At 41.8% G+C, this 20539-nt stretch overlaps 1 protein-coding gene and 1 pseudogene across 1 annotated transcript in view; one reads left to right on the top strand and one right to left on the bottom strand.

Annotated features, from left to right (window-relative positions):
• The window catches only part of dnah5l (dynein, axonemal, heavy chain 5 like), a 73563-nt gene extending 55108 nt beyond the window's left edge, over positions 1-18455 (bottom strand). The window contains exons 1-13 of the mRNA XM_071328458.1: positions 18379-18455; positions 17667-17937; positions 15889-15989; positions 15476-15664; positions 15317-15391; positions 15126-15212; positions 14602-14673; positions 14402-14503; positions 12080-12266; positions 11360-11525; positions 10949-11042; positions 9871-9969; positions 7557-7738 (exon numbers count right to left, since the gene is read on the bottom strand). Coding sequence (XP_071184559.1) covers positions 7557-7738; positions 9871-9969; positions 10949-11042; positions 11360-11525; positions 12080-12266; positions 14402-14503; positions 14602-14673; positions 15126-15212; positions 15317-15391; positions 15476-15664; positions 15889-15989; positions 17667-17937 — 1625 coding nt within the window. The 5' untranslated portion in view covers positions 18379-18455. The remainder of the gene's footprint in view (positions 1-7556; positions 7739-9870; positions 9970-10948; positions 11043-11359; positions 11526-12079; positions 12267-14401; positions 14504-14601; positions 14674-15125; positions 15213-15316; positions 15392-15475; positions 15665-15888; positions 15990-17666; positions 17938-18378) is intronic.
• Positions 18456-18551: 96 nt separating this feature from the next.
• LOC139532909 (leucine-rich repeat-containing protein 15-like) lies at positions 18552-20245 on the top strand (annotated as a pseudogene).
• Positions 20246-20539: the final 294 nt, after the last annotated feature.

Below are 20539 nucleotides of genomic sequence, written 5' to 3'. Positions count from 1 at the left end.
TTGCTATTCACAAGAAGCATTGCCTGATGTGAACCATCCCTGGAAGAAAAGAGATCTCAAAATACCTAAGATTAAGAATTGTTGACTTGCATAAAGCAGGAAATGGTTACAAAAGTATCTCTAAAAGCCTTGATGTTGATCAGTCCATGGTAAGGCAAATTGTTTATAAATGGAGAAAGTTCAGCCCTGTTGCTACTCTTCCTAAGAGTGGCCGTCTTGCAAAGAAGACTGCAAGAACAAAGCGCACAATACTCAATGAGGATAAGAAGAATCCTATAGTTTCAGCTAAAGACTTACAGAAATCTCTGGCACATGCTAACATCTCTGTTGACGAGTCTACGATACGTAAAACACGAAACAAGAATGGTGTTCATGGGAGGACACCACGGAAGAAGCCACTGCTGTCCAAAAAAAACATTGCTGCACGCCAGAGGTTTGCAAAAGAGCACCTGGATGTTCCACAGCACTACTGGCAAAATATTCTGTGGACAGATGAAACTACAGTTGAGTTGTTTGGAAGGAACATACAACACTGTGTGTGGAGAAAAAAAGGCCCAGCACACCAACATCAAAACTTCATCCCCACTGTAAAGTATAGTGGAGGGAGCATCGGGGTTTGGGGCTGCTTTGCTGCCTCAGGGCCTAGACAGCTTGCTATCATTGACGGAAAAATGAATTCCCAAGTTAATCAACACATTTTGCAGGAGAATGTAAGGCTATCTGTCCTCCAATTGAAGCTCAACAAGTTGAGTGGTGCAACAGGACAACGACAAAAAACACAGAAGTAAATCAACAACAGAATGGCTTTAACAGAAGAAACTATGCCTTTTGGAGTGGCCCAGTCAGAGTCCTGACCTCAACCCGATTGAGATGCTGTGGCATGACCTCAAAAGAGCAGTTCACACCAGACATCCCAATAATATTTCTGAACTGACATGGTTTTGTAAAGACGAATGGTCCAAAAATCCTCCTGACCGTTGTGCAGGTCTGATCCGCTCCGACAGAAAATGTTCGGTTGAGGTTATTGCTGCAAAAAGGAGGGTCAACCAGTTATTAAATCCAAGGGTTCACATACTTTTCCCACCCTGCACTGTGAATGTTTACACAGTGTGTTCAATAAAGGCATGAAAACGTACAATTGTTTGTGTGTTATTAGTTTAAGCAGACTGTGTTTGTCTATTGATGTGACTTAGATGAAGATCAGATCAAATTTTATGACAAATCTATACAGAAATCCAGGTAATTCCAAAGGTTTCACATACAGTTTTCTTGCCACTGTGTGTGTGTGTATATATATATATATATATACACATACAGTTGAAGTCGGAAGTTTACATACACCTTAGCCAAATACATTTAAACTCAGTTTTTCACAATTCCTGACATTTATTCCTAGTAAAGATTCCCTGTCTTAGGTCAGTTAGGATCACCACTTTATTTTAAGAATGTGAAATGTCAGAATAATAGTAGAGAGAATGATTTATTTCAGCTTTAATTTGTTTCATCACATTCCCAGTGGGTCAGCTGTTTACATACACTCAATTAGTATTTCGTAGCATTGCCTTTAAATTGTTTAACTTGGGTCAAACGTTTGGGTAGCCTTCCACAAGCTTCCCACAATAAGTTGGGTGAATTTTTGCCCATTCCTCGTGACAGGGCTGGTGTAACTGAATCAGGTTTGTAGGCCTCCTTGTTCGCACACACTTTTTCAGTTCTGCCCACAAATGTTCTATAGGATTGAGGTCAGGGCTTTGTGATGGCCACTCCAATACCTTGACTTTGTTGTCCTTAAGCCATTTTGCCACAACTTTGGAAGTATGCTTGGGGTCATTGTCCATTTGGAAGACCCATTTGCAACCAAGCTTTAACTTCCTAACTGATGTCTTCAGATGTTGCTTCAATATATCCACATACTTTTCTTTCCTCATGATGTCATCTATTTTGTGAAGTGCACTAGTCCCTCCTGCAGCAAAGCACCCCCACAACATGGTGCTGCCACCCCCGTGCTTCACAGTTGGGATGGTGTTCTTCGGCTTGCAAGCCTCCCCCTTTTTCCTCCAAACATAACAATGGTCATTATTGCCAAACAGTTCTATTTTTGTTTCATCAGACCAGTGGACATTTCTCCAAAAAGTACGATCTTTGTCCCCATGTGCAGTTGCAAACCGTAGTCTGGCTTTTTTATGGCGGTTTTGGAGCAGTGGCTTCTTCCTTGCTGAGCGGCCTTTCAGGTTATGTTGATATAGGACTCGTTTTACTGTGGATATAGATACTTTTGTACCTGTTTCCTCCAGCATCTTCACAAGGTCCTTTGCTGCTGTTCTGGGATTGATTTGCACTTTCGCACCAAAGTACGTTCATCTCTAGGAGACAGAACGTGTCTCCTTCCTGAGCAGTATGACGGCTGCGTGGTCCCATGGTGCTTATACTTGCGTACTATTGTTTGTACAGATGAATGTGGTGCCTTCAGGCGTTTGGAAATTGCTCCCAAGGATGAACCAGACTTGTGGAGGTCTACAATTTTGTTGCTGAGGTCTTGGCTGATTTCTTTTGATTTTCACCTGATGTCAAGCAAAGAGGCACTGAGTTTGAAGGTAGGCCTTGAAATACATCCACAGGTACACCTCCAATTGACTCAAATTATGTCAATTAGCCTATCAGAAGCTTCAAAAGCCATGACACCATGTTCTGTAATTTTCCAAGCTGTTTAAAGGCACAGTCAACTTAGTGTATGTAAACTTCTGACCCACTGGAATTGTGATACAGTGAATTATAAGTGAAGTAATCTGTCTGTAAACAATTGTTGGAAAAATTACTTGTGTCATGCACAAAGTAGATGTCCTACCCGACTTGCCCAAACTATAGTTTGTTAACAAGAGATTTGTGGAGTGGTTGAAAAACAAGTTTTAATGACTCCAACCTAAGTGTATGTGAACTTCCGACTTAAAACTGTGTACATATACAGTGGGGCAATAACAAAAGTTTATCTCAATACTTTGTTATATACCCTTTGTTGGCAATGACAGAGGTCAAACGTTTTCTGTAAGTCTTCACAAGGTTTTCACACACTGTTGCTGGTATTTTGGCCCATTCCTCCATGCAGATCTCCTCTAGAGCAGTGATGTTTTGGGGCTGTTGCTGGGCAACACGGACTTTCAACTCCCTCCAAAGATTTTCTATGGGGTTGAGATCTGGAGACTGGCTAGGCCACTCCAGGACCTTGAAATGCTTCTTACGAAGCCACTCCTTCGTTGCCCGGGCGGTGTGTTTGGGATCATTGTCATGCTGAAAGACCCAGCCACGTTTCATCTTCAATGCCCTTGCTGATGGAAGGAGGTTTTCACAAAAAATCTCAAAATCTAAATCTCTCCATTCATTCTGTCCTTTACACGGATCAGTCATCCTGGTCCCTTTGCAGAAAAACAGCCCCAAAGCATGATGTTTCCACCCCCATGCTTCACAGTAGGTATGGTGTTCTTTGGATGCAACTCAGCATTCTTTGTCCTCCAAACACGACGAGTTGAGTTTTTACCAAAAAGTTCTATTTTGGTTTCATCTGACCATATGACATTCTCCCAATCTTCTTCTGGATCATCCAAATGCTCTCTAGCAAACTTCAGACGGGCCTGGACATGTACTGGCTTAAGCAGGGGGACACGTCTGGCACTGCAGGATTTGAGTCCCTGGCGGCGTAGTGTGTTACTGATGGTGGATTTGTTACTTTGGTCCCAGCTCTCTGCAGGTCATTCACTAGGTCCCCCCGTGTGGTTCTGGGATTTTTGCTCACCGTTCTTGTGATCATTTTGACCCCACGGGGTGAGATCTTGCGTGGAGCCCCAGATCAAGGGAGATTATCAGTGGTCTTGTATGTCTTCCATTTCCTAATAATTGCTCCCACAGTTGATTTATTCAAACCAAGCGGCTTACCTATTGCAGATTCAGTCTTTCCAGCCTGGTGCAGGTCTACAATTTTGTTTCTGGTGTCCTTTGACAGCTCTTTGGTCTTGGCCATAGTGGAGTTTGGAGTGTGACTGTTTGAGGTTGTGGACAGGTGTCTTTTATACTGATAACAAGTTCAAACAGGTGCCATTAATACAGGTAACGAGTGGAGGACAGAGGAGCCTCTTAAAGAAGAAGTTACAGGTCTGTGAGAGCCAGAAATCTTGCTTGTTTGTAGGTGACCAAATTCTTATTTTCCACCATAATTTGCAAATAAATTCATTAAAAATCCTACAATGTGATTTTCTGGATTTTTGTTTTAGATTCCTTCTCTCACAGTTGAAGTGTACCTATGATAAAAATTACAGACCTCTACATGCTTTGTAAGTAGGAAAACCTGCAAAATTGTCAGTGTATCAAATACTTGTTCTCCCCACTGTATATACAGTACGAGTCAAAGTTTGGACACATCTACTCATTCAAGGTTTTTTCTTTATTTTTACTATTTTCTACATTGTAGAAACTATTTTTGTCTCATCAGACCACATGACCTTTTCCCATTCCTCCTCTGGATCATCCAGATGGTCATTGGCAAACTTCAGACGGGCCTGGACATGCGCTGGCTTGAGCAGGGGGACCTTGCGTGCGCTGCAGGATTTTAATCCATGACGGCGTAGTGTGTTACTAATGGTTTTCTTTGAGACTGTGGTCCCAGCTCTCTTCAGGTCATTGACCAGGTCCTGCCGTGTAGTTCTGGGCTGATCCCTCACATTCCTCATGATCATTGATGCCCCACGAGGTGAGATCTTGCATGGAGCCCCAGACCGAGGGTGATTGACCGTCATCTTGAACTTCTTCCATTTTCTAATAATTGTGCCAACAGTTGTTGCCTTCTCACCAAGCTGCTTGGCTATTGTCCTGTAGCCCATCCCAGCCTTGTACAGGTCTACAATTTATCCCTGATGTCCTTACACAGCTCTCTGGTCTTGGCCATTGTGGAGAGGTTGGAGTCTGTTTGATTGAGTGTGTGGACAGGTGTCTTTTATACAGGTAACGAGTTCAAACAGGTGCAGTTAATACAGGTAATGAGTGGAGAACAAGAGGGCTTCTTAAAGAAAAACTAACAGGTCTGTGAGAGCCGGAATTCTTACTGGTTGGTAGGTGATCAAATACTTATGTCATGCAATAAAATGCAAATTAATTACTTAAAAATCATACAATGTGATTTTCTGGATTTTTGTTTTAGATTCCGTCTCTCACAGTTGAAGTGTACCTATGATAAAAATGACAGACCTCTACATGCTTTGTAAGTAGGAAAACCTGCAAAATCGGTAGTGTATCAAATACTTGTTCTCCCCACTGTATATATATATATATTCTGAGCCTGTAATCGAACCCACAAATGCTGATGCGCCAGATACTCAACTAGTCTAAAGAAGGACCGTTTTATTGCTTCTTTAATCAGTACAACAGTTTTCAGCTGTGCAAACATAATTGGAAAAGTGTTATCTAATGATCAATTAGTCTTTTAAAATGATAAACTTGGATTAGCTAACACAGCGTGCCATTGGAACACAGGAGTGATGGTTGCTGATAATGTGCCTATGTATGCCGACGTAGATATTCCATTAAAAAATCTGCCGTTTCGAGCTACAGTAGTCATTTACAACAATAACAATGTCTACACTGTATTTCTGACCAAAAATGTGCTTTTCTTTCAAAAACAAGGACATTTCTAAGTGAACCCAATATATATATATATATATACATACACACACAATGCATTCGGAAAGTATTCAGACCCCTTCCCTTTTTCCACATTTTGTTACGTTACAGCCTTATTCTAAAATGTATTTAAATTCAATGTTTTCTTTATTTATCTACACACAATACTCCACAATGACAAAACGAGAACAGGTTTTTAGAAATGTTTGCAAATGTATTAAAAAACAGATATACCTTATTGTAAGTGTTCAGACCCTTTGCTATGAGACTTTGAGCTCAGGTGCATCCTGTTTCCATTAAGGCACACACCTGTCTATATGAGGATCCACAGTTGACAATGCATGTCAGAACATAAACCAAGCCATAAGGTCGAAGGAATTGTCCGTAGAGCTCAGAGACAGGATTGTGTCGAGGCACAGATCTGGGGAAGGTTACCAAAAATGTCTGCAGCATTGAAGGTCCGCAAGAACACAGTGGCCTTCAGCGTTTTTAAATGGAAGTCTGGAACCACCAAGACTCTTCCTAGAGCTGACCGCCCAGCCAAACTGAGCAAGCGGGGGAGAAGGGCCTTGGTCAGAGAGGTAACCAAGAACCCGATGGTCACTCTGACAGAGCTCCAGAGTTCCTCTGTGGAGATGGGAGAACCTTCCAGAATGACAACCATCTCTGCAGCACTCCACCAATCAGGCCTTTATGGTAGAATGGCCAGACGGAAGACACTCCTCAGTAAAAGGTAAATGACAGCCTGCTTGGAGTTTGCCAAAAGGCACCCAAAGGACTCAGACCATAAGAAACAAGATTCTCTGGTCTGATGAAACCAAGATTGAACTCTTTTGCCTGAATGCCAAACGTCACGTCTGGAGGAAACCTGATACCATCCCTATGGTAAATCATGGTGGTGGCAGCATCATGCTGTGGGGATGTTTTGCAGCGGTAGGGACTGGGAGACCAGTCGGGATTGAGGGAAAGATGAACAGAGAAAAGTACAGAGAGATCCTTGATGAAATCCTGCTCCAGAGCGCTCAGGACCTCAGACTGGGGCGACGGTTCACCTTCCAACAGTACAACGACCCTAAGCACACAGCCAAGACAACGCAGGAGTGGCTTTGGGACAGTCTCTGAATGTCCTTGAGTGGCCCAGCCAGAGCCCGGACTTGAACCCGATCTAACATCTCTGGAGAGACCTGAAAATAGCTGTGCAGCAACGCTCCCCATCCAATCTGACAGAGCTTGAGAGGATCTGCCGAGAAGAATGGGAGAAACTCACCAAATACAGGTGTGCCAAGCATGTAGTGTTATACACAAGAAGTCTCGAAGCTGTAATCGCTGCCAAAGGTGCTTCAACAAAGTACTGAGCAAAGCGTATGAATATTTATGTAAATATTTTATTTCTGTTTTTTATTTTTATTTTTAATACATTTGCAATTCTAAAAACCTGTTTTTGCTTTGTCATTATGGGGTATTGTGTGTAGATTGTTGAGGGAACAAACTATTTAATCGATTTAAGAATACGACTGTAACGTAATAAAATGTGAAAAAAGTCAAGGGGTCTGAATACTTTCCGAATGCATTGTATATATATATATATATATATAACAAGGGGCATTTTTTTATGTTAAGAATGCAACGTCATAAATCTGACAATACAGGTTTAAAACATTAATAATGTCCACTCGTGTTTCTGTAGCAACCAGGCAGGAACACTGCTAAGGACGTGTAATACATGTTTACTTCAGCAGACCAGAACAATTGCAGAGCATCATTGATTTTGTACCAGGGAGGATGACAGCCAGCTGTGTGGCTCATTTGCTAAGATTGTGCTGCTAGCAATGCCTAGGTTGTGGGTTCAATTCCTTCAGTGATCACATATATTATTATATCCGGATAAATACCTGTCATGATCCCAGACCTTGGCCACATCCTGGCATAGGTAGGCCTTGCAGGTTGTAATCATCTGGTTGGTGACCTTGACAAAGAGAGAGGTCATTCTCTCTGAGGTGTTATAGTACTGGGAGATGCTGTGGATCATACGGATGCTGTTCATCAGGCTGGGGATGTGTTCCAACATGGTCGTCTAGAAGAGGTAATAAACAGGGACATGTCTTGTCTAATTGGTCGTACACATACAGGTGCAGTGTTTTAGTATTGTCGTCTTATATCCTATGTTTGTTTGTGGCATGCATAGTTCCAAGGATCTGCATATAAACATACATGAGCTAAGGCTGTGAGGACTGTTTGCACTTTGCAAAAGCATTAATCCGAATGGCTAAAGTCATAAGCATTAGAATTTCTAGCCTTCAGAATATATAGTCTAAGAATATTATTTGGCAGCATTTTCATCTATCTATTGCATATTTCCACCCACCCTGATATCACTGAAAAACAGATTTTTATCTCTAAGCCATTAGACTGTTAAATAGCTATCACTAGCCAGCCTCCACACAGTACCCTGCCCTGAACTTAGTCACTGTCACTAGCCGGCTACAACCCGGTTACTCTACCATGCACCTTAAAGGCTGCTGCCCTATGTACATAGACATGAAACACCGGTAACTTTAATAATGTTTACATACTGTTTTACCTATTTCACATGTATATACTGTATTCTAGTCAAGGCCACCCTATTTAACTATTGCTGTACATATACTATTCCTCAGATATACTACACATTCTATCCACATACTGTCCATAATGTCTGTACATCCCACCACATACTGTCCATAATGTCTGTACATCCCACCACATACTGTCCATAATGTCTGTACATCCCACCACATACTGTCCATAATGTCTGTACATCCCACCACATACTGTCCATAATGTCTGTACATCCCATCACATACTGTCCATAATGTCTGTACATCCCACCACATACTGTCCATAATGTCTGTACATCCCACCACATACTGTCCATAATGTCTGTACATCCCACCACATACTGTCCATAATGTCTGTACATCCCACCACATACTGTCCATAATGTCTGTACATCCCACCACATACTGTCCATAATGTCTGTACATCCCATCACATACTGTCCATAATGTCTGTACATCCCACCACATACTGTCCATAATGTCTGTACATCCCACCACATACTGTCCATAATGTCTGTACATCCCACCACATACTGTCCATAATGTCTGTACATCCCACCACATACTGTCCATAATGTCTGTACATCCCACCACATACTGTCCATAATGTCTGTACATCCCATCACATACTGTCCATAATGTCTGTACATCCCATCACATACTGTCCATAATGTCTGTACATCCCATCACATACTGTCCATAATGTCTGTACATCCCATCACATACTGTCCATAATGTCTGTACATCCCATCACATACTGTCCATAATGTCTATACATCCTATCACACACTGTCCATAATGTCTGTACATCCCACCACATACTGTCCATAATGTCTGTACATCCCATCACATACTGTCCATAATGTCTGTACATCCTACCACATACTGTCCATAATGTCTGTACATCCCATCACATACTGTCCATAATGTCTGTACATCCCATCACATACTGTCCATAATGTCTGTACATCCTACCACATACTGTCCATAATGTCTGTACATCCCATCACATACTGTCCATAATGTCTGTACATCCCATCACATACTGTTCATAATGTCTGTACACCCCATCACATACTGTCTATAATGTCTGTACATCCCATCACATACTGTCCATAATGTCTGTACATCCCATCACATACTGTCCATAATATCTGTACATCCCATCACATACTGTTCATAATGTCTGTACACCCCATCACATACTGTCTATAATGTCTGTACATCCCATCACATACTGTCCATAATGTCTGTACATCCCACCACATACTGTCCATAATGTCTGTACATCCCATCACATACTGTCCATAATGTCTGTTTATCCCATCACATACTGTCTATATAATGTCTATATGTATGTATTAAAATGTAATTAACTGTATATATACACACACACAGTATATATATACTCCGGAATCCGACATTGCTCGTCCAAATATTTCTATATTTAGTAATTCCATTCTTTTACTTTTAGATTTGTGCGTGTTGTTGTGTATTGTTAGATATTACTGCACTGTCGGAGCTAGGAACACAAGCACTTCGCTGCAATAACATCTGCTAAATATGTGTATGCAACCAATAAAATGTTGTTTGATGTCAACGTTCTTACCGGAGTGCACTTTCCAAGTGGGCCAAAGAACTTCTCCAATGTGTAGAGGTATTTCACATTGTCTTTTGCTTCATTTGCCACAACAGTGATGTTTCCATCCTACAGCAGATAAGACTTGTGTTATGTTTCTACAGGGCTTGATTTTACTTCCACACAACCCCACTGAACTGTGTGAAATGCACAATGAAAATCACTGTACTCTGTAGCAGGATATCAAATCAAACTTTAATTGTCACGTGCGCCGAACACAACAAGTGTAGACCTTACTGAGAAATGCTTACTTACTGGCCATTAACCAACAGTGCAATTCAAGCATTATATGCATATATATTATAAGCATATATGAGCATTAGTCCAAAAAGTAACACTTGAATTCAAAATATCCATGTTAAAATTGACTGAATGTAACTGATAATAAATGCCTGCCTTTACATACAGAGTATATAGAAAATAGAGGCCTTTACATATAGAGTATATAGAAAATAGAGGCCTTTACATATAGAGTATATAGAAAATAGAGGCCTTTACTTATACAGTATATAGAAAATAGAGGCCTTTACATATACAGTATATAGAAAATAGAGGCCTTTACATATACAGTATATAGAAAATAGAGGCCTTTACTTATACAGTATATAGAAAATAGAGGCCTTTACATATACAGTATATAGAAAATAGAGGCCTTTACTTATACAGTATATAGAAAATAGAGGCCTTTACATATACAGTATATAGAAAATAGAGGCCTTTACTTATACAGTATATAGAAAATAGAGGCCTTTACATATACAGTATATAGAAAATAGAGGCCTTTACTTATACAGTATATAGAAAATAGAGGCCTTTACATATACAGTATATAGAAAATAGAGGCCTTTACTTATACAGTATATAGAAAATAGAGGCCTTTACTTATACAGTATATAGAAAATAGAGGCCTTTACTTATACAGTATATAGAAAATAGAGGCCTTTACTTATACAGTATATAGAAAATAGAGGCCTTTACTTATACAGTATATAGAAAATAGAGGCCTTTACTTATACAGTATATAGAAAATAGAGAGAGTGAAACTGACCAGCTCTCTCCAAGTCCTTAGTGTCTTTGACTTGGCCACCTGCAGCACTCCAATAACTTTCTTCACATGAGGTCGTTTGATCTCATCCATTAGGCTGAGAAAACATAGATCACATTCAATATAGACTAGTGTGCTCTCAACCAACACACCAAACAAGACATGCAGCATTCGCCAGCATAACAGAACAATTCATTGGAATAGGCAGGAAACATAGCAGTTAAGAGCATTGGGCCAGTAATCGAAAGGGCCTTGCCCTTGAGCAGGGCACTTGACCCTAATGTCTGCCAAATTACGTAAATGTAACAGATGTTCTAAGGTTTGTAATGAGACAGACTGAGTGTGGAGTTGACACCTGTGTCAGAAAAAGGGGGGATTGTTCTGGTGGGTGGCATGACAAGTGAGTATGGGTACCTGTTAAAAGTGGTCATGCGGCTTTTCCAATGCTCCAGTTCAGCAGAGGGCCCTATGTCATCGGCCTCCTTCCTCATTTGCTCGCCCTCTGTCAGCACCTGTTCGATCTGGTGGGCCCAGTGAAGGAGAACTCCCTCCAGCTCCTCCACCAGTTCGGAGTTATTGGCTGGAGGGAAGAGTCAAACTGTCTATGCTACATACTTACTTTGAGCATTTCTTTTCTCATATGCAGTATGAGCTTAGCAGTACCGCTGACGTTGACGTTTCTCTATGATGCTTGTTCATGTCCAGTATCTGCCCTTGTAGGATGTACTCACAGGAGTTTGGTGGCATCTTTATTGGGGAGGACGTGCTTGTGGTAATGGCTGGAGTGGAATCGGGGGAACGGTATCAAATACATGGTTTCCATGTGTTTGATGCCATTCTGTTTGTGCCATTCCAGCCATTATTTTGAGCCGTCCTCCCCTCAGCAGCCTCCTGTGGATGTACTATACATCGTCTATTCTACTCAAATAGATTTTTCAGAGGGTCTTTGCACAGGACTACCAATTAAATTAAATTAAATCAACTGTATTAATCCCTAAGGGGGAATAATTGCTTGGCATAACAGTGACAGGCAAATAAGTAAGAATTAATACATTTCCCACAACATACAACAGATTGGACAGTCGCTAATCACACACAAAAACTTCAAAACCATAACTTAGGTAACTTCTATACCTGCAGCTGTGTAGTCTGCTGGGCCTAGCAGGCTGCTTAGGCTCTGTCCAGTGTCCACTCTGTGGAGTTGGAACCTTCCCTCCATATTCAGTCTGGCGGAGGAGAGGTTGCTAATGAACTTGTCCACTGAACTCAGGAAGTCCTGAATCTGAGCATTCTGAAGTCCATCCTTCATGGAGCCCCAATTCTGGTGAGCATTGAACAAAACATTTATTGGGGTTGAAGTAGAGGAGATATAGGAGAGTTCAAATCAAATTGTATATGTCACATGCGCTGAATACAACAGGTGTAGTAGACCTTATCGTGAAATGCTTACATACAAGCCCTTAAAACTTATTGTGGGCAGGGGGCAGCATTTTCACTTTCGGATAAATAGCATGTCAAAATTCAACTGCCTGCTACTCATCCCCAGAATATAAGATATGCATATTATTAGTAGATTTGGATAGAAAACACTCTGAAGTTTCTAAAACTGTTTGAATCATGTCTGTGAGAATAACAGAACTTATGTAGCAGGCAAAACCCTGAGGACAAACCATTCAGAATTTTTATTTTTTTGATGTCACTGTCTTTTGAATGAGTTTTCTTAGAGACACCAGATTTCTAATGGACTTGCTTGCAGTTCCGACCGCTTCCAATGGATGTCACCAGTCCTTGGAAATCGGTTGAGGTTATTCCTTTGTGTAATGAAGAAGTAGGGCTATCGTAAATGAGGGTCACATGAAGTAAATTTTTTGAGAGAGGCACGTTACGAAAAATGTTGCGTCAGTTTGTTTTCTTTTTGTATTGAACACAGATCACCCCGTCTTCAAATTGATCGATTATTAGCGTTTAAAAATACCTAACGTTGTATTACAAAAGGAGTTTGAAATGTTTTGGTAAAGTTTACATGTAACTTTTGATATATTTTGTAGTGAAGTGGTGAAAGTTGGAAGCTGTGTTTTTTTGGATGAAACGGTCCAAATAAATTGACATTTTGGATATATATCGACGGAATTAATCGAACAACAGGACCATTTGTGATGTTTATGGGACATATTGGAGTGCCAACAAAATAATTTCGTCAAAGGTAAGGCATGATTTATATTTTATTTCTGCGTTTTGTGTCGTGCTTGCAGTGTTGAAATATGCTACTCTGTTTGTTTACTGTTGTGCTATCATCAGATAATAGCATCTTATGCTTTCGCCGAAAAGCCTTTTTGAAATCTGGCATGTTGGCTGGATTCACAACGAGTGTAGCTTTAATTTGGTATCTTACATGTGTGATTTAATGAAAGTTTGATTTTTATATCATTTTATTTGAATATGGCGCGCTGTATTTTCCCTGGCTATTGGCCGGTGGAACGATTGCGTCCCAGTTTTAAGAAACAGAGTTAAGAAAATATTTACTAAATAAAAAGTACCACAATAACATAACAATAACGAGGGTATATACAGGGGGTACTGGTACCGAGTTAATGTGCGGGGGTACAGGTTATTCGAGGTAATTTGTACATGTAGGTAGGGGTAAAGTGATTATACATAGATAAACACAGAGTAGCAGTAGTGTAAAAACAAAGGGGTTTGGGTGGGGGGGTCAATGTAAATAGTCTGGGTGGCCATTGGATACAGTGTTCATCAGTCTTATGACTTGGGGGTAGAAGCTGTTAAGGAGCCTTTTAGACCTAGACTTAGGCGCTCCGGTACCGCTTGCCGTGCTGTAGCAGAGATAACAGTCTATGACTTGGGTGACTGGAGTCTGTGACAATTTTTGGAGCCTTCCTCTGACACCACCTAGAATATAGGTCTTTGATGGCAGAAAGCTTGGCCCCAGTTGCCATACCAGGTGGCAATGCAACCGGTCAAGATGCTCTCGATGGTGCAGCTGCAGAACTTTTTGAGGATCTGGGGACCCATACCAAATCTTTTCAGTCTCCTGAGGGGGAAACTGTGTTGTCGTGCCCTCTTCACGACTGTCTTGGTGTGTTTGGACCATGATAGTTTGTTGGTGATGTGGACACCAAGGAACTTGAAACTCTCGACCCGCTCCACTACAGCCCCGTTGATGTTAATGGGGGCCTGTTCGGCCCGCCTTTTCCTGTAGTCCACGATCAGCTCCTTTGTCTTGCTCACATTGAGGGAGAAGTTGTTGTTCTGGCACCACACTGCCAGTTCTCTGACCTCCTCCCTATAGGCCGTCTCATTGTTGTCGGTGATCAGGCCTACCACTGTTGTGTCGTCCACTTCACTACAGCGCCCTGTTATGTTGTGTTTGATTATTCTGTCTACTTTGAACAACTTAGCATGCATGTTGATAGGGCATTATACTCAATAGGGAATTACCTCTTGAGACTTGAGTGCAGGCAGCATAATTTGTGAGAACAGTTTCTCCATACTGTACAAAATGCTCCCATTAGTGCAGTCTAGCATTCCGAAATTCACTTCCTGGAAGAAACAAGTAGTACAAGAGCAATAGCACAACAATGAAACAATCCATAAACAGTGCCACTAAAGTGGTGGCCAGAAACGCTAGGCTTACTGACCTGAGAAACATTGGCGGTCGTTATGGCCTTGTCTGTCGTTCTCAAGAAAAACAAACACTTTTCAAGTAAGGCCTGAAACATAAGAGCCAACCCATCACATGGTCTGGTGAATGAGAGAAACAAAGAAAGCGTCTTGTTTTTTACTGATACCATGGAAATCAACACTTAAGAAGTGGCAGAGGCTCTGTCTCCAATACCAACGTAATACAAACATTACCAAACTAGTAATTATGAGGTAATTCTGACACGCTTGTTTGGAGAAGGGTGGCTCTGGTATATTTCACGAAGACTGTTCTTCCCCATGACTATGCCTGCAAGGTGTTGAGTGCAGGACTGTATACTTTAAAGAAACAATGTGAAAATTACAGCCTGTGTCTTGGAAAGCCATGATGGCATTCAAGTCCCCTTTTAGGGCTAGAAACTTTTGTCAGAGATAATTATTAAATGGAAGAAGTTCCGGACGAGGATTTCAAGTAGAAGTAGAACCAACACCGACTTCAATCAGTTCTGCAGCAAAACGTTACCTCTGAAGTTCCAGTGGTGACAAAGAGCTTTTTCTGCCCGGGGGTAGAACTGACTGTGTCTGCCCAGGTTGGGTGGTTTGATGAAGGCTGAAAAAAGGGAGATGGGGAAAGGACCATCATGTAATATTATAGGACTGATGTTCTTCACTCCATTTTTTTAATGATGACAATGAAGAGAAAGGTCAGTTTACCGCTTTCATGTCTTGATAGAAGAATATCAACCTCTTTGATCCATTAGGCGCAAAAAACTCCTCTATCAAATTGAACTAGAGCAGAGTTTATGACAGTTAGTATTATTGGAGTTTGGATGCATTTTGTGAATGTCTGACCAAACCCCCCACCCCCCTTACCTTGTCATCCGATATAAAGGCCTCCTCCACCTCAGTCTCCCCCAGGCTCACACTGTCCACAAGCTTGGCTATGAGGTACTTGTGGCGGGCGTCTAGCATGGCCCGACGCTCATCCTTGGCAGCCCTGGCCTGCTTGGCCATCTCTTTCCTGGCTTCGTTGGAGAGTACCATCGTCCGTTTCCCTGAAACCTAATCACATCCAGACAGAATGGGAGTGAAAGAAAACACAACCTGGCGGAGCTACTGTGACATTCGTTTAGGGAGACAGGGTTTAGGGTTTTCCACATTAAGAAACTTCACCCATATTGTGAGATATGAATAACTGATCAGTTGTTGCCCATCAAAAGTTAAAATGACTGAGGGGTTAATGCCCTTTGTACCCTTTCAGCTGTCTTGACTTCGTAAATACTCACAGTTGTACTGGCAGTTGAGGAAGGAAGAGCTGCCGATGCCGTGTGATTGGTGCTTTTAGGGTTGTGAGCTCCTATTCGCCTGTGTCCACTCACACCCACGTCTGTTGATATGGCAAAACATGACTGTCTATTTTCGTGGCCAATAAAATCAGAGCTTCACATCTATATGTACTGTATGGCATGGTCTGTGTTTGTACTTCCTGTATGTCTATAGTTCTACCCATATACAGTGCCTTGCAAAAGTATTCATCCCCCTTGGTAGTTTTCCTATTTTGTTGCATTACAAGCTATAATTTAAATGTATTTTTATTTGGATTTCATGTAATGGACATACACAAAATAGTCAAAATTGGTGAAGTGAAATGAAAAAAATAACTTGTTTCAAGAAATAAATGAAATAAATGCTATGAAGTTCCTAAATAAGACCTGTTGCAACCAATTAGCTTCAGAAGTCACATAATTAGTTAAATAAAGTCCACCTGTGTGCAAACGAAGTGTCACATGATCTGTCACATGATCTCAGTATATATACACCTGTTCTGAAAGGCCAGTGTCTGCAACACCACTAAGCAAGGGGCACCATCAAGCATGCGGCACCATGAAGACCAAGGAGCTATCCAAACAGGTCAGGGACAAAGTTGTGGAGAAGTACAGATCAGGGTTGGGTTATAAAAAAATATCCCAAATGTTGAACATCCCACGGAGCACCATTAAATCCATTATTTAAAAATGGAAAGAATATGGCAACACAACAAACCTGCTAAGAGAGGGCCGCCCACTAAATCTCACAGACCAGGCAAGAAGGGCATTAATCAGAGAGGCACCAAAGAGACCAAAGATAACCCTGAAGGAGCTGCAAAGCTCCACAGCAGAGATTGGAGTATCTGTCCATAGGACCACTTTAATAAGCTATACTCTCCACAGAGCTGGGCTTTACGGAAGTATGGCCAGAAAAAAAGCCATTGCTGAAAGAAAAAAATAATCAAACATGTTTGGTGTTCGACATAAGACATGTGGGAGACACCCTAAACATATGGAAGAAGGTACCCTGGTCAGATGAGACAAAAGTTTAGCTTTTTGGCCATCAAGGAAAACGCTATGTCTGGCGCAAACCCAACACCTCTCATCACCTCGAGAACACCATTCCCACAGTGAAGCATGGTGGTGGCAGCATCATGCTGTGGGGATGTTTTTCATCAGCAGGGACTGGGAAACTGGTCAGAATTGAAGGAATGATGGATGGCGCTAAATACAAGGAAATTCTTGAGGGAAACCTGTTTCAGTCTTCCAGAGATTTGAGACTGGGACAGAGGTTTACCTTCCAGCAGGACAATAACCCTAAGCATACTGCTAATGCAACACTCAAGTGGTTTAAGGGGAAACATCTAAATGTCTTGGAATGGCCTAGTCAAAGCCCAGACCTCAATCCAATTGAGAATCTGTGGTATGACTTAAAGATTTTGTACACCGGAACCCATCCAACTTGAAGGAGCTGGAGCAGTTTTTCCTTGAAGAATGGGAAAAAATCCCAGTAGCTAGATGTGCCAAGCTTATAGAGACGTATCCCTAGACTTGCAGCTGTAATTGCGGCAAAAGGTGGCTCTTGTTTGTTTCACAATAAAAAAGATTGCATCTTCAAAGTGGTAGGCATGTTGTGTAAATCAAATGATACAACCCCCCAAAAAATCTATTTTAATTCCAGGTTGTAAGACAACAAAATAGGAAAAATGCCAAGGGGGGGGTGAATACTTTCGCAAGCCACTGCACTTGCACAATACCTTTTCGTATACTAACAAGGGGAGGTTTTAACTCATTTGAATGGTCGGGTGCAGTTGTCTGGCTTAGCTCTCCCTCGGCCTTGTTCTCTGGTTCCCTCTTTGCTTCCTCAGGGCTGTCCTGCATCGTCTCCCCAGAGTCAAGGCTTTCCTCTGTGGGAGGATTGGATACTTCCTCCCCTGGATCCACCTTCTCCGCTGGGGGGATGCCAGACCCCTCATCCACCTCAGGGTCCACTACTTCAACTGGCTGGAGATTCTGAGTGTCACACATCTTAAAGCGCAGAGGAGTTAGTTAATAGTCACTTTTGGGTTTTAGACTATTAGACGACATGGTTCAAATCATATCACCGTGTAGGCCTCCAACTTGGAGTCCTACAAGTGTAGGATCTTAATTTGATCCAGTTTGCTAAAATGATCTTACACCTTTACATGATCTACGCATAACTTTATTGCAGTATTGAACAACATAGTCTTAACAAATAAACCCATTTGTCCATTGAAAATTATTATTAGAATAACTTATATTGTGCAATTGTCTAATGCTCCATGCCAGGTATAATGATAATCTGAAATCAAACTATGCGCTGCACTGTCTATAGATACTGTAGTTCAAGTGTTTCCATAATATTCACTATGCGCATCCACACAAATGGAAAAGAACACAGGATAAATAATCCAACAATTTCTAAATTAAATGTTGAATATACCAGACCTTCCCCTCAGTTGTTCTGCTCTGTCTCTTCCTGCTCTCCTGCCGGGATGTGTGGTAAAAGAGCCTCTAGAGTCAGCTCAGCTAGCTGAAGCTAAAGGCACTCAATGGGTGAATTGCTCTGACAAAGTTTGACTGTTGTCATGGCAACCCTAAACACGTTAGCCCTGGCCAGGATGACTAATCCACTGAAAACCAGCAGAGGAGTAAGTCAAACAAATGCCTGCCCACATATGAATACACTAGAGGTCATTAAAGTCTGGCAACGCGAATGATACTTGAATTATGTCTGTCTGTCGGTCTCTGTGTGTGTGTGTGTGTGTGTGTGTGTGTGTGTGTGTGTGTGTGTGTGTGTGTGTGGAGGTGAAAAGCGAATCTTAGGGATTTGGGAGAATCCCAGCTCGTGCAGGATGGGAGCAAAATTAAAATACTTTATCTAGTTGACTGTGGTTTAAAGGAAATCTCTCACACCACCTTCCAAAGCCTTGAGGGTCTTTAAACTTTACAACTTAATGATAACTAGCTGACAAGTTGACAAGAAACTAATCTGGTTTACCGTCTTGTTTGTGGATTAATTGTCGGAGTAGAGAACCTTGTTAACTTCATGTAAAATAACAACCCAATGTTTATATCCCAGGACAAATTAGCTAGCAACAGCATGCTAGCTAGCTAAATTGCCATAAATGTTTCATGCTTTTCGACCTGTCCCTAAATTAATATAATTGGTTCAGAGTTTGTTTCGATATTTCAACCTGCGTGTCCTGATCGCGTCTGGTGTGGAGGGACAAAATCAACATGCGTGCTGTCTGGTCAGCATGTAAGTCTAGATAGAAGCAAGATTCAAGAACTCAACCCTCGCTGGTTCCTCCCTCTAAGGATCCTTAGATGCTTGTCTATTATCGAAATGAAATCATTGAATTCATAACAAATACTTTCAGTGACATACAGAATCTTGAAGAGTTTTACATGCTATACAGTGTCATTAGATACATCACCAATCAACCTTTCAGCAAACTCAGCAGACTTGTGAAGCTGGACCTCGGCCTCATTATCAAATACATTGAGGAAGGATCCTTCCAAGACCTGGAACATCTTGATTACCTGGACCTGGGAAGCATATCAAAAGATTAACTCCTGCCATCTTACAAGGTCTTGTGAAACTGAAACAGCCGGTGTTGTTTAACAACTGCCTTTATTTTGGTAAGGACAACACTCCGCCCTGGAGGATGTGGAGTTACGCTACCAAGGCCCTGGTGGAGATGGAGTTGAACATTTTGGACCGGGCTTCTTTAAGGAGTAAGTGCGCGTAAGAAGTTTATCCATAGTAAGCACAATTTTGAGCAATTTCCATCCAAATACCTTTGTCCCCCTTGTCAACTTAAGACGGAATTTTGGGGCCAGCATCACTTTCAGTAACACCAATCTAGTACTGTCCTTCATCCACTTAAATCATAGGAAATGCTGACCTTTTACAAAACAGACCTGGATACTCTACCCGACAACTTACTGCCTCCAGGGAATTCCTTGAAGGTTTTACTAATTCAGTCCAACCATTTACACGTTTTGGAGAAATCTTTGTTTGATAACCTCCCTATGTTGCGATTCCTTGATATCAGCGACAACCCACTGTACTGTACCCGCCCAAATGCCAGGTTCAAAAGCTTTAAATGATCCTACTGTGCACATAGCCCATATCTATGACCGCCACTGTGACAATATGGGGACAGCTCACTACATGCGGGAATTAGATGACAAAGCAAGCTCTTATGACCAGTTCTCCCACAGGCTTTTCTTGGCCACCTTCCTTCTGGACTTGGTGACTGTGACCATGTGCCTAATCTGGCACAATCAGAAATTTGCCATCCATTAGATGCTCCGCCTCCTGCGGCCTCGCCTTCGAAGGCATAAGGCAGCGGGAAAAGGTTGCTACAGCTCCAGATATGAGCCGTGAGTGAGCTGGTAGCCCGTCTAGAAAGGACTAGGATTAGGATCAGCTCTGTTCCGACTGTGCTTGCAACACCGCGACTTCCGTCCGGGCACGGCTATCCTAGAGAACATTGAAACAGCCATCTACAATGCCAGACGCACAATCTGCATGGTGACTCATGACTTTCTCCGCAGTGACTAGTGGCCTTGGAGTTCCAGGTGGCCAGTCAGACCTCTG

This window comes from Salvelinus alpinus, chromosome 10 (genome assembly GCF_045679555.1).
Source record: "Salvelinus alpinus chromosome 10, SLU_Salpinus.1, whole genome shotgun sequence".
In the NCBI taxonomy this organism is placed as follows: Eukaryota; Metazoa; Chordata; class Actinopteri; order Salmoniformes; family Salmonidae; genus Salvelinus; species Salvelinus alpinus.
This window is presented reverse-complemented; position numbering and strand designations above follow the sequence as displayed.